The 14,895-nt window shown below is 40.3% G+C and overlaps 1 protein-coding gene across 1 annotated transcript in view; it reads left to right on the top strand.

Annotated features, from left to right (window-relative positions):
- The window catches only part of DYTN (dystrotelin), a 48,686-nt gene extending 33,791 nt beyond the window's left edge, over window positions 1-14,895 (top strand). Inside the window, exons 10-12 of the mRNA XM_070423289.1 lie at window positions 6,220-6,379; window positions 7,982-8,483; window positions 14,792-14,895. Coding sequence (XP_070279390.1) covers window positions 6,220-6,379; window positions 7,982-8,483; window positions 14,792-14,895 — 766 coding nt within the window. The remainder of the gene's footprint in view (window positions 1-6,219; window positions 6,380-7,981; window positions 8,484-14,791) is intronic.

Below are 14,895 nucleotides of genomic sequence, written 5' to 3'. Positions count from 1 at the left end.
TCGTCATCAGCTCCGTAAGTGGAGCCACTCAGACCCCCCTCAGAACACCTGGCGTCACTTGGCAAAGAGCTGGAATTACATGTGTGAGGACAAAGGAAGAGCTGCTCTATTTCCTGCTTCCAAGAAAAGAGGAAGAAAAGCCATTTCACAATGCAGAATGTTGTGTTTTTTTCCACTTTAACATGTATTTGTTCTGAGGGAAGAAATTTTAAAGAGGTTTTGCTGTTTGAGTTTTTCTTCTTTATTTTACTTTCCTTTTACTCCCTTGGATCTCTTTTTCATTGTTAAAGTTGCTGCAGCTTAATCTTTCTTTGATTAAAAACAAACAAACATCTTTAACAGTATAAATAACACCTGAATCAGTTTGGCTTATAAAAAGTTAAAATATCACAGGTAAAGGTAAAGCCCTTCTCAACCACAATTCTCAACCCAGGTCTGGTCCCTGGTTCCCCAAATGTAATCTGCTTGAGTTATACCTTTGCAGACTTTAGTCTATCTATTTTCAAAACTGCGTACATGACTAAGTATTTGCAGAGTGTACACTTTTAAAAAACCAAGAAGCATTTCGAATCTACTTGCTGAAAAAATTTCATTGGGAGAAGGTCATGGAGCATAGCCACAGCTGCTTACAAATGTAGAGTAATGAGATCCCATCTCCCATCCAGATGTGTGGGCGCCAAAGGCTGGTACATGGTGCCCCAGGAGCCAGAGCCAGCCTGGGGCAGGTCAGGACTTGCACTTGGGTTGCAAAGTGTGATGTGAGAGACAAGGTTTTGTGGGAGAATTCTAAATGAGAGCAGAGCTGACTATTATTAACTCAAAGAGAAGTGATGATGCGAAGTACACATCCTATTTGGCATCAGTGGAAAGATATAGAAGTTTAAGTAGGAGGTGGAAGATAGAAGTGAAAGATTTCGTGAGCCAAGAGAGAGCAAGTGACCCAACTGCTTTGGCATATACTTTTGAAGAAGGAGGTGCCCTGGACAGCAACTTAATTTGAGCAAAGACTATTGTAACTTAATTTTAAAACCTAAAACTCGCCTGGCTAGCATGGCTCAGTGGCTGAGCATCGACTTATGAACCAGGAAGTCACAGTTCAATTCCTGGACAGGGCACATGCCTGGGTTTCAGGCTTGATCCCCAGTGTGGGGCATACAGGAGGCAACAGATCAATGATTCTCATCATTGATGTTTCTATCTCTCTCTCTTTCTCCTTTCTTCTCTAAAATAAAAAAAAATATATTAAAACAAACAAACAACAAAAACATCTAAAACTCTTTTTTATGTTTAAATCTCTTTAAAGGAAATTTTTTAAAAAATATATTTTATTGATTTTTTACAGAGAGGAAGGGAGAGGGACAGAGAGTCAGAAACATCGATAAGAGAGAAATACCGATCAGCTGCCTCTTGCACACCCCCTCTTGGGGATGTGCCCACAACCAAGGTACATGCCCTTGACCAGAATCGAACCCGGGACCCCTCAGTCCGCAGGCCGACGCTCCATCCACTGAGCCAAACCGGTTACGGCTGACGGAAATTTTTATGTAAAAATAATATTATGTGACTACTAGGGGCCCAGTGCACGAATTCATGCACCTTGAGAGGAACTGTGGGCAATGCAGCTGCAGTGGGCACAGGTGCGGGTCTCGGCCCATCCTCCGTGCCCCTGCGTGGCCCCTCCTGTTGAGGCCCCCAGTCCCCTGTCTGCCGGCAGCCCTGCTCCCACGTTCTGATGGAGCCAGCCCCACTCACACCTGCTGATGGCGCTGTGATTGGGGCCGGCGCTAGGCACCGGCAGCAGGTGCGAGCACCTGGTGGGGCCAAGGCACACAGGAGCAAAGAATTTTTAGTAACCACCAGAGGCTCACCCCGATGACAGCAACTGGCACCGCCCCCCCTTTGTCTGGTGCCCCTGCTCACCTGTTCCACCATCCTGCCACAGCCAGTGCCCGCCATATTCTGCGCTTTGCCACCTGCTGCCGATGCAAGTCATGTTTCACACGCACCCCGTGGTGGTCAGCACATGTCATAGCGACCAGTTGTTTGGTTGTTTGGTTGTTCCGCCATTTGGTCTATTTGCATATTAGGGTTTTATATATATATAGATACTTTGAGCATATAAACACTTAGATGACATAAACCCAAATATTAGTCACATTGAAAAATAGTAACTAATGAAATTTTTTTAAAAAAATATCATTATCATGTTGTTATGATGAATTTTTAGGAATGTGGATTAAATTTAAACCAAAAACTTATTTTCTCTGTTTCTTGCTTCTTCAGGCCACAGTCAGCATTAGAAATGAACTGTGGAGGACTCATGAATATATTAATGCGCTCCATAGGGAAAGAAGGTAGGAACCACAGGCATGCACAAATACTGACAGCAGAAACAAATCAATAGCGTTTCTTTTTGCTTTTATACAATGATCTTTTTACAATGATTTTACCATGATTTTTTAAATCTAGGAGATATTTCTTAAACATAGAAATCCTATGATTCCAGTATGAAGATAAAGGGGGCTTTGTCTCTATTTGAATAGTTGAACATAACAGAGATCAACTGGCTAATTAAATTATGTTTTGAGTTTTTATTGCAGTCCTTGAAAATTGGTTAAGCATTTTCAGCAAAGTATGATTCTGTGTGTGTCTGGTGTGTGTGTTTTCCCTTCTTCTAAAGAAATCAGTACACGTCCCCCAACAGCATCCAACGTTCTACCGGGTTTATTAGGTTTGTTGGAAACTGTCGACCATCTTATTGTGTCTCAAAGGATTAATTATTCCTTGAGTTCCTGTCTCCTGTTGTCATTTCTTTAGAAGACGGAATTCATGATCCTCAATGAGAAGTTCCCCCTAAGGGAAGACCTTGATTTTCAGGCACAATGCTTGTTATTTAGCAGATGCTCAATATATATGGAAAGAGAGAAAGAGATGTGCTTCATAATATAAATGTATGACAGATAAGGGACATTTTAAAAATCTGTAATAACTCATGAAGAGGTGCTTAATAACACTTTCAAATAAGTTAAATAATTCAAATGTTAAAAGCAATTTTAATCTTTTTTATGGTATAAGAAAAGGAAATTAGAAATAAAATTAAGGAAAGTAGTGTAGCAATAAAAAGGCAATTTTGATTCTTTAAAACTTACTTCTTAGAATAATTATTTTAAACTAATTATTTTTAAATAAGTTATTTCCTTTTATATAATTCCTACCCACTAAATATATACATCATCGGTCTCCTAGTAAGGTATTTATCAATATAAAGTATACCAAAGTGTGAGGCAGATTAATGAATGAATCTATGGGAAGGCTTTGTCCTTGTTTCTCTCTGCATTATTATTTGTATCAATGAATTGGATAAAATAGTAGAGGGTATGCTTCTCAAATGTGTGTGACATGATACCAGATGGCCTAGACCAGTGGTTCTCAACCTGTAGGTCGCGACCCCTTTGGCGGTCAAATGACCCTTTCACAGGGGTTGCCTAAGACCATCCTGCATATCAGATATTTACATTACGATTCATAACAGTAGCAACATTACAGTTATGAAGTAGCAACGAAAATAATTTTATGGTTGGGTCACAACATGAGGAACTGTATTTAAAGGGCCAGAAGGTTGAGAACCACGGCCTAGACAATAGGCTGAATGACAATCTGGGCTCACTAAAACGTGATAGTCTAGTAGAACCATGGTCGGCAAACCGCGGCTTGTGATACCACGTGCTGGCGTGCACGCACAGTGCAATTGAAACTTTGTGATCCATGCGCAATAGTCGGTATTTTGTGGAAGAGCCGGTATTTTGTGGAAGAGCCACACTGAAGGGGCCAAAGAGCTGCATGGGGCTTGAGAGCCATGGTTTGCCGAGCCGCAGTTTGCTGACCACTGGTCTAGAACATTGGGGCAATTAATAAAGACCAAATTGTAAAGGATTAGATGCAAGCCCTACAATTACAGGCCCATAGTCTGGAACAAATAGTCTGGAAAAGACCTGAGATATATAGTTAACTAAGTTCAACATCAGCCAACACTGTGTCACTGGCTACTTAAAAGGCAGCTCAGACTACACTAAAAGAAAGAGCATCATTCCATCACTGGTTACCTGTTTATTACTCTGTCCTCCGCTAGGTGCTGATCAAGGAACGAAATTGCTCCGTGTGTGAGTCACTGGGCCTGGGAGTGTTCCCATTCTATTTGAAAGCCCATTACATGGGAGATTCAAACTACAGATAAAGATTAAAGTGTAGAAAAGAAGATTTTAGATCATTTGAAAGGAATTATTTCTCAAACAATCTGAATTGCTTGTGAACAATGGATATTTGCCTGGAAAGTAGTGGGCTCGCAGTTGATGGAAATCTTGGTATCGGGTAAATTATATTCATCAAAAACTGCAGGAGAATTTATCCTTTAAAAAAATGGAGTAAGAAAAGAACAATACTTTAAGTAGGGCTTTACCTACTTTCACCTGGATTGTGGAAGGAAGGGGGTACATGTCTTCTAGCTGTCCAAGCATGGAGGACAGTCCAGAGAGAGAAGAGAAAGAGGACAGGAGTTGGGGGCAACATGGGAGAAAGAGAAACCAGCATCATTAGTGGTCATAACAAGCACATTAGGCACGGATGACACTGTTGGGGAGGCCTTCTGAGAACGGTTGATTGTCTGCAACATCAAATCCCTGTGCAGACTCCTTTCTGAAAACCCACCATAAAGATATACTTGAAACTTCAGTTATGATTCTGGATTTTAGAGTCAGGGTCCTGTTTCTCCTGAGTGAGGCTGTCTGGAAGTTTGAAGGCCAGCCTCTAGAAATGCCTGCTTCTGATGGAAGCCCAAACTAAATTCCAAGAGCTCTCCAAGGTCAGGAGCAAATAGGAATTTCAAAGGCTCTAACAGTGAAAAATGTTGCATTTCTCACAAAGAGCCATTTCTCCAAATTTAATAAACATGTCAACAGCACTGATCAAAGAATGAGATTGTACATTTCTCCAAATTCAATAAACATGCCAACAGCACTGATCAAAGAATGAGATTGTACATTTCTCCAAATTCAATAAACATGCCAATAGCACTGCTCAAAGAATGAGATTGTACTTTAGTAAGCCACTTTGAACTGGACACATATCTATAACAGGGAGCAAAACAGAGAAAAAAAAGTTGTCAGACTAAAGAGACAGTAAGCAGTTATTAAGTAATAGAGTAAATCATATATAAGAAAAACAGGTTTTATGTCACGTAATGTGACTGTTTGAAGGCTGGAGACTAAGTCAGAATCTAAGATCTGTTCACACTCTGTGGCAATTCGATAACAAAAGGCCATGGAGATACTTACAGCAGGGAAGGGGATGGGAGGTACTGGAGCGGAGGGTGGGGGCTCTGATTTGCAATTTCAAGTAGGGTGGTCAGGGATGGCCTCTCTAAGAACATGGTGGTGAGCAAAGACTGAAGGAGAGAGGGAGCAAAGCAAGAACCTGAGGGAAAGAGGGTTCCAGGGGGAACAAGGATAAAGCCTTCACACACCTACTGGAGTACAGGTGTCAGGAGTTTAGCCATGGCATGTATACTACCTTTACTTGGAGTATTTCTAGACAAAATGATAGTGAATAAAGTCAATGTTCAGATTTTAGCATCTGGTGAAGGTTTGCATGATGAGTTTTCTAAAACCTCTCAAAGCCAGTGAAATTCTTAGTGGAATCAGGTGTACTACAATAGAACCAAAGGACAGCTGCACATGGTGAACAATCCTATATCATAAAGAGCTAATATGCAAATGGTCATCATACCCTCACACCGTCACACTGTGATGTCCTCACGCTGTCACAATCCATCACCAGGAGGCTGCATGCACAGCGAGGTGCACGTGGGTGGGTGGGGACTTGACTCTGTGGTCGCGGCATGGAGGCGGGACCCCTAGCTCTGGCCTACCTCTTTGGGGACAATCCATTGAGGAGCCCTGGATAGGTGGGTGGGGCCTACCTCTTTGGGGTGATCGATCATGGGGCTCTAACACTGTGAGAGGGCACAGGCCAGGCTGGGGTACCCCTCACCCCGAGTGCACGAATTTCGTGCACCAGGCCTCTAGTGTTAGATAACAGTCAAGGCACAGGTTTCTCCAGCATCTTCTCCTACGGAGGGGACCTGGAGTACATCTTGCTACACACGCCTCTACTTAGCCTGCTGGCCTCTTGCCCTTTCAACCCATTCAGACCTGTTTCTTCCAGGTTCCTTAAAAAACAGTTAAACCGATACAAAGACAAGTTGCAAGCCATATACACCTCCCAAGAAGAAAAATGTTGCAGATTTGAAACAAAGATTCACGAACTCACAGCCAACCAGGACAGTCTGTGGACCAAGCTACAGCAAATGGGACAGGATTTACAGGTATAAAATGTAGGAGATCTTGGCCACCCGGACTACCTGAAAGTCTGACCTCGAATCCTCTGGTCAAGGGAGGGCTGCAGCCTAAAACTTCGCATCTCACCTTGACCAGCATTTTCCCTTTCCCTCTCCTCTTCATACCTGGACCCACTCCAGCTTTCCTTTTCCAGACTGTCCTCCCCCTTCGTGAAGGTAGTGCCATCGGGAGAGAACAGAATTAGTACCATTTAGAAACAATAGACCTGGGGCAAAGAGGTTCTTTACAGCTTTCATTCTTAAACCTTTTGGTCTCATTATCCCTTTCACCTTCTTTAAAATTTTTTTAGGATTCCCGAGGAGCTTCTGTGGGTTATATCTATCACTATTTTCCATAATCACAATTAAAACTGAGCCATGGAGGCCCTGACTGGGTAACTCAGTTAATTAGCGCATCCTCCCAATATGCCAAGATTGAGGGTTCAATCTCCGGTCAGGGTACATACAAGAGGCAACCAATGATTGCATAAATAAGTGGGAAAACAAATCTCTCTCTTCTCCCTCTCTCTATCCCCCCCCCCCCACTCTCAAATCAATAATAAACATATCCTTGGGTCAGGATTTAAAAAGTAAAATAACAATTTTAAGCAGTAACTACATATTTTTTAAGACTGAGAAGTGTGGCGTCATTTTACAATTTTTAGAAATCTCTTTAATATATGGTTTAATAAAAGATAGCTGGATTTTCATGATTGCTTCAGCATTCAATCTGTGCCAAGATGTTTTGGTTGAAATCTATATATATAAAAGGCTAAGCAACTGGTCGACCGGCCGGTAGGTATGACACATACTGACCACCAGGGGGAAGACACTCAATGCAGGTGCTGCTGAGTGACAGCAACTTTGCAGAGTGCCCTCTCATACTCTGGGACCCCTCAAGGGATGTCGGACTGCTGGTTTTGGCCCGATCCCCTCAGGCCAGGTTGAGGGACCCCACCTGCTGGAGGGATCCTTCTCACTCTGCAGATGCTGGGGAGGGGCCACAGGAGGTTGGCTCCAGAGCATGGCAGGCCCATCTTGCCCAGTCCCACCCCACTGGGCACCTTCTAATTAATTTCCTTTCAATGTGCATGAGTCTGTGCACCGGGCCTCTAGTATATGAATAAGCGTGGCCTCACACAAATTTGCAGTTGAAAAAGAGTATTTTCATAGACTTTTCAGGTAATTGGAGATCTTTGATACTACACAAAACATAAGAAATTGTTTCTTAAAGGACATTGAATATAAAAACATACCTATTTTATACTCCATTTTTAATCTATCAATTCAATATAGGATGATGTTTCCAGAAATTCCTTACAATCTTAGGATCTGAGTATCTAAAACCCAAAAATTTTTAAATTCATTGTGATTATTCCCTGTGATATTTTAATATCTGAGCTGTTTTAACTTTTGTAGACAATTTAGGTTGATATTGAATTAACAGCATACATTAGATTAATGTATTTAGAGAGCAGAAAAAATATCACGTTACAACTTCCTTTTGGAATATTAAAATGAAATGCATATATTTAAAAAAGCAAGATAAGTGTTAATTTCTTCATAAGTAAAGCTTTCTTTTTCCTCCAGGCAAAGTTTCAGCCACTCCATCCATCTTCCTATCAAAATATGATTTCCAAGAGTGACCATGAAAAGGATAAAAGTTTTTGGAAGGAAGAAGATTCTTCCCAGAGCAAGAATGCCAGAGTGGATGGTCCGGAATGGGAACCTTTTCTTAACCCCACTGTGGTTGACAAAAGTCAACAAAGTCAAGCAAAAGTAGAGCATGCTCTACCAAATTCAGAATCGCCAGAGGCCATTTTGCAGCCAACGTCAACACAAAGCACCAGGGCACAAAGCCAAGCACAAAAGACCTCCAAGGAAATCTTTAGCTCCCCAACCAGTCCCCAGGAAGGACTGCTACAGGACACCCCCCAGAATGCTCCTACGAAAATCAGCAGTCCTACTCTGCCACCCATGGAAAGGAAAGAGACAGTTAACATCCAGGAGGAAAAGGATGAGCTGGAAGAAGAGGAACTGCAAGAACTGCTATCAAAACTTATGGATGCCTTCACTCTAGAAATGCCATCAGGTAAGATTTTTCACAATCAATAGAGATAGTGATGGCCTTTTAAAAACACTTGATTTTATAACATTAGCCCAACAGCTACAATTCATCTAGAAAGTACAATTCATCACCAGTCAGAGTAGTGAATCTTTTGTACATCAGTAGCATCTCTGAACATGATTTCTAGTACTGCCTAATTCATTCCAGTTGCTGTGAGCATGAGAGGTGATAAACCATCTGAGATTTTAGTCTAGCACCTGGCACATACCAAGAATTCAGCAAATGCTTATTAGTTTCTTATTGCAATTACTATTATCAATAGTAAAACATATAACTGGTCAGCCTGATGTTACCATTTAAAAATAGGTAAAAATTATGCTCTATTTCTAGAGGACCATTGGTTAAGGATTCCATATTATAAGTAGTATCATCATTAGCTTCATCATATTCCTCATAAACTATGACTCATTGCTAAATTCTAAAGGATCTTTTCTTTAATCCTTTTTTTCTATAGTTATTTCTTCTGTTTTGGCATGATGTATTATTTATAGAGCATTTTGTTATCTTAGCATATTGATATTGATATCTACATCCATTTCTTTTTAAGAAAACCTAAGATCTTTTATGTCAGAGTACAATTCATCTAGAAACTTGTGATAAAACAAAGGATAACATTCTCATGTGTTTCTGCATCACGGGAGGTCTTCTCAAAATATTTCTGAGTTGATATATTAGTTTGCTAGAGCTGTCATAACAAAGTACCACAGACAGGTTGGTTTAAGAAAAAATAGTGATAATAAAATGATAAATAAGTAGATAGATACATTTCACACACACACACACACACACTTTTTTTTCTTAGTGGCCTTAGAGGCTGCAAGTCTGAGATCAAGGTGTCAACATCATTGGTGTTTTCTCCTTCACTTGTAGATGGCTGTGTTCTCCCTGTGTTTTCACACCATTTTCCCTCTGTGCATGCCCCTATCCAATTTCCTCTTCTTATAAGGACACTACATAGTGGTTTAGTACCTACCCTTAAAACTTCATTTTAATGTAATTAACTCTTTGAAGACTCTACCTCCAAATATAGTCAAATTCTGAGGTACTGGGGGCTAGGAATTCTGAATTTCTAAATTTCAGTTTAGACCATAACAGGTGGTAGACTATAAAATGGGTGCTTAGTGTCAGCTGGATATTGAACTTGGTAGAGCCAAGTCACTGAAGAAATTACTTGGTGAGTCTAAATTCTCTACTGTGAAGGGAATGGGAGTTATAATTATTATATCAGAGGAACAGCATCCTAAAGATGCCAGAAGCATGCCCAGACTGCCTGAGACAAGGATGGCATAGGAACTCCTTGTGCCTGATTCTTAGGCTGACACAAGATTCCACCCACTGTATTTCCATCTAAACATCACTGGGGTCATGATAAGTATTCAAAGCAAAGTCAATATCCACTTGACCTTTTCTGATTTCTAAAATGTTGTGTTGGATCAGCCACAACAAATGTAAGCCGGCTATTTTGCACAGTTCAGATTCCTAATAGACTAGATCTACACATATTTGGAAGACAACACCCCACACTGTGTTCAGTTTGATACCTAAAGATAAAAGATCTATGTTTTTTGTTGTTGTTGTTGTTAATCCTCACCCAAAGATATTTTTTCCATTAATTTTTAGAGAGTGGAAGAGAGAGGGAGAGCAGAGAGAAACATTGAATGTGAGAGAGACATATCGATTGGTTGCTTCCTGCACATATTCTGGCGAGGGCTGGGAAACCTGCAACCAGAGTATGTGCCCTTAACTTGACTGGAATCGAACCCGGGACCCTTCAGTCCTCAGGCCAACACTCTATCCACTGAGCCAAACCAGCTAAGGCAAGATTTATGCATAATTTAAGTGACTTTATTAAGGTCAACCAAGCTCAACCATTAAAGGAAAATCATGAAAAAGTAAAGTTTATTTTTCAATTCAGATGATGTAATAATGAATAAAGATGCAATTAGCAATGTTAAATAATGTAGAAAATATAAGAATATATCTCTCAAAAATTTTTCCTCTACTTGCATTTACAACCAAAATAGAAACACTGAAATACTTATGCAGAAATTATGCATTATTATATCAAAGGGATGCTCATTTTCCCTTTTTGTTATTAGAGTATTATATACTTCATGATTATTTGGCAAATACTAATTGATCAGATTTTAACTTATAGTGTAATCTATATATATAAAAGCCTAAGCAACCAAACAACCAGTAGACTGGTCACTATGATGCGCACTGACCACCAGGGGGAGATGCTCAACGCAGGAGCTGCTCCCTGGTGGTCAGTGTGCTCCCACAGCAGGAGCACTGCTCAATGAGCTTACCAAGCGGAGGCAGCAACAGGCACAGCGGGGCCGAAATGAGTGGGAGCAGCGCAGCATCCGGCCTTAACTCAGGCTCCTCCTAGGCTACCTGCCACTTCGCACACTATTACATCCCCTGAGGAGTCCCGGATTGTGAGAGGGTGCAGGCCAGGCTGAGGGACTCCACCAGTGCACAAATTGGTGCAACAGGCCTCTAGTTTATTTTATATTAGTCTTATATCTTTGAGGCTTTTAGGCATAGATCTATATTAACTTTCATGGCTACTATTTGCAATTATTAAACACTGTCATCCCTTAAATATTTCTTAATTTTATGTCCTTATTTAGTCTGGTATTGAATATGATCCTGTTTGTAAGTTCTACTTAGCCATTGGTAGTATGGATTAGAGGTCAGGTGGCTCAGTTGGTTGGAGCATCATCCCTATACCCAAAAGGTTGTGGGTTCAATCCCTGGTTTAGGTGTATACAGGAGGCAACCAATTGGTGTTTTTCTCTCACCTTGATATGTGTGTGTGTGTGTGTGTCTCTCTCCTTCCCTCCCTCTCTCTCTAAAATCAGTAAAAACATATCCTCGGGTGAGGATTAAAATAAATAAATAAAAATTACACTCCATAATTTATGTATAATCTATGGATGCTCACTAGAATTACCTCAAACTGAATCAGAGACAGAAGCATGATAGCCACCCTGATGAAGATGAGGAAAGACAAAGAAATTAAATTAAGGTATTGGTTACTTTCGTTTTATTTCTGTCTCTGTCATGGATGAATAAGATCACAGCAGGAAGTTTCTGATCATTTTGCTGTCCCAGTTGTGTGTGTGTGTGTGTGTGTGTGTGTGTGTGTGTGTGTTTTAAATTGAGAATTGTTGGGAAGATTAGAAAGATCTCTTATTTGTAATATGCTAAGATTTACTCACACAGCGTTAACGTATTCACCCAGTGTTGTGATTATCCTAGTGACCACCCTATTGGATTGGAGCTTTACTAAGGAGTCAACACATTTTGGAAATTAAAATGACCTTTATATTACTTAAGGCTTAATAAGATTAGAACAGCAAGCCTGATGGTCAGTGTGGGGGTGATTGCTGACATTAACGGAATAGAGTCATTCAGTATCAATACCTAGGATAATAGGATTTTAAGAGCCTATGGAAGCTTAATAGAAAAAATAAAGTATAGAAACAGATCCTCAAACCTCTAGAAATCCCAAATGTTCCATTGAAAAATCAGTAGCAATTTGTTCAAACTTTCACAAAAGGGATTAGATTTGAAAGAACATCTAACAGGACTTGCTTTAGTGATGACAAAAAAAAAGAAAGAAAGAAAAGGACATAATATTCTAGTCTCACTTTCTCATTAAATTATTTTCTTTCTAATTTGAGTAAAATATCCTGTGTATATCTGAAATCCTTTCCCCAGCTTCTCTCCCATCCCTTTTTGCCATCTATTTGCCACTGTAGGTTGAAAGGATGAGAAGGGAAGGCAAAGGAGTAGAGGGATGGCATTAAGGGTGGAGATGTTGGAGGTCTATTCCTGTTCTTTTTTTTCCCTCTGGAACCAACACCTAAATTCTTATTTTAAATAATCTTAAAATCAAGCATGAACTTTAGCAAATTGTAGGAAAATAAAGAACAAGACTTTATCAACCACAGCAATAGACATTTGACACTATTTGTCTCACTTATTTAGAAGGCAATCTTCTCAAATGTTGCCTGGGAATCATTCATTCATTCATTCATTCATTTAACAAATAAACATCCAGCATTGACTATGTGCCAAATGCTTTGCTTGATGCTTGGTATTCATTTTGAAATAGATACATGTTTTTTAAACACTCTGGCATTGTGTGGAATGTGGCTGGCAGAAGGGCAAGGGGGTGAGCAAAAAGACCAGGTAATAGCCTGTTGCTGTCTCAGTAAGATGTGACGGTGGCTTGGCCTGGGTGGATGGTGATATACTATTGCAACGAGGGAAGTGGAGAACACTGAGATGGAGGTGGGCAAATCAAGAGTTCTGTTCTGAGTACATTAAGTGTGAATTGTCTGAGAGACATGCAAATGGATGTATCAGAATGGCAATCAACATGTACCATGTGGAGCTCAAGGGAGAGGTCTGAGTACAGTAGATATTCGTTCCTATTGGTTTGCTTAATTAATTATTGTTGTAAGGAAGACATGGGCTCAGTATTTCAGTTGCCCAGAAAGGTAATCGTAGACTCAATAACCTAATACTTTTAAACCTCCATAGCTGTCAATCTGATAGCCATCTCCTTCATCCTTGATTCATTCAGAGACCAGACAGATTTTTACTAACATTCGAGTGAAATTATTTTCTCGTTGTGATATCTTCTGGACTATTGATTTCACAGATATATCTAACATTTCCACCTATATGCTGCAGAAATTCAGTCCCTATATGCACTGAATTCCAAATGTATGCCAAATCACATGCTAGGTGCACATCTTTGGCTAATGTTAACATTCCAAGAGACTGGAGCTTTAAAAGAAAACAACCAACAATGAGAAAAAACTTCCATGCATAAAATGGATTATTGCTTCCCTGTTTCTTTATTGCCATGTCTTAAATATTTATCACTGTGGACTGAGAAACAGAATATCCTACAACAAGTTTGCCTCTGGACAAGGTTTCTTATTCAGGCAATAAAATACTGTTTATTCAAGGTCCTTGTCATTCTGGAGCAATGTTAGGAAATAGAGTAAATAAGGCATAAAACCTCTCCTCTTATGTTCAATAGAAAACATGTAACTCAAGTGTGTAACTAACAAAACAAGCCTTTCCATATTTTCATTGTCTGTGATTTTTTTATTAATTACACAAAGAATATTATTATATGACATGCTCATTGCAAAATTTAAATGCCTAAGCAAAGATTTTTTTAAAGAAATGAATTCATTATCATGCCCTCCACTTCTTGCTACCCGTTTTGCATGGATAACTAGTATTAACAGTTTAGTGAGTTTTCCTTCATCCTTTTAGTCTACCTATATAGGGTATCCCAAAAAAACTGTATACACGCTTTAACAGCTAATGGCTCAATTTTGAAAATGAAATGTATTTTAATAAACACTGCCTTTGTAATTATTCAAAATGTGTGTTTACATTTTGGGGCAACACCCATATGTATCTTTGCTCTTTTCACTTGACAGTATATCTTAGACATTGTGCAATGTCATCTTTTTTAACGTGGCACAATATTTCAGAGGGAGAGAGAGAGAAGTTTATTTTAAAGAATTGGCTCACATGGTTATGAAGGCTAACAAGTCCCAACATCTGCAGTCAGCAAGCTCAAAGCCAGCAGAGCCAAAGGGTAGTTCCAGTGCGAAAGCTGGCAGGCTCAAGACCTAGGAAGAGCTGATGTTTCATTCTGATTCCAAAGGCAGAAGAAGACTGACAGCCCAGCTGGAAGGCAGGCAGAAGAAGTTCCCTTACTCAGACTTTGTTCTCTTCGGGCCTTCGATTGATTGGATGTGGTCCCGCCACACTGGGAGGGCAGTCTGCTTTATCCAGGCTACTTATTCAGTGTTCACCTCACTCAGAAACACCCTCACAGACACACCCAGAACAGTGTTTGACCAAATATCTGGGTTCCTTAGTGCAATCAAGTATATACTGAGTCAGAATTCTGGGTGGGAACGAGCAGTCTTTTCTGACACTTCCCAGGTGATTCTGATGTTTGCCAGAGTGGGCTTTCTGACTACTCAGGTCTGTGCTTGGAGTCCAGGGAAATGCCTTTGAGAACCCACAACCTGGTTGGATGGGTCATTGATCCTGGTAAATAATAGCTACCTCATTTGCCAGCTACTTTAGAGAGAGTGCATTATCATCAGGAACGGAGGAGAGGTGGATTCTGTTTCTTCCCTGTCCTGGAGCGTTATAAATATCAGCTTGAGAACCTACAGGTACCTTCTCTGAAGGACTCTCTTGTTTGTTGATTTCAGATCCTCAACCTTCCGTAAACACGGACCTGTATCTTGGAGCCGAGCGGGTGAGCAGGGCCTTCTCTGCCCTTGTTGATCAAATCACCTTGCCCAACCGGAAGTGA

This window comes from Myotis yumanensis, unplaced genomic scaffold, assembly GCF_028538775.1.
Source record: "Myotis yumanensis isolate MYYU_CA2020_CCGP unplaced genomic scaffold, mMyoYum1.0.hap1 SCAF_8, whole genome shotgun sequence".
Taxonomy (NCBI): domain Eukaryota; kingdom Metazoa; phylum Chordata; class Mammalia; order Chiroptera; family Vespertilionidae; genus Myotis; species Myotis yumanensis.
Note: the sequence above shows the minus strand (reverse complement) of the source record. Positions and strands in the feature narration are given on the sequence as shown.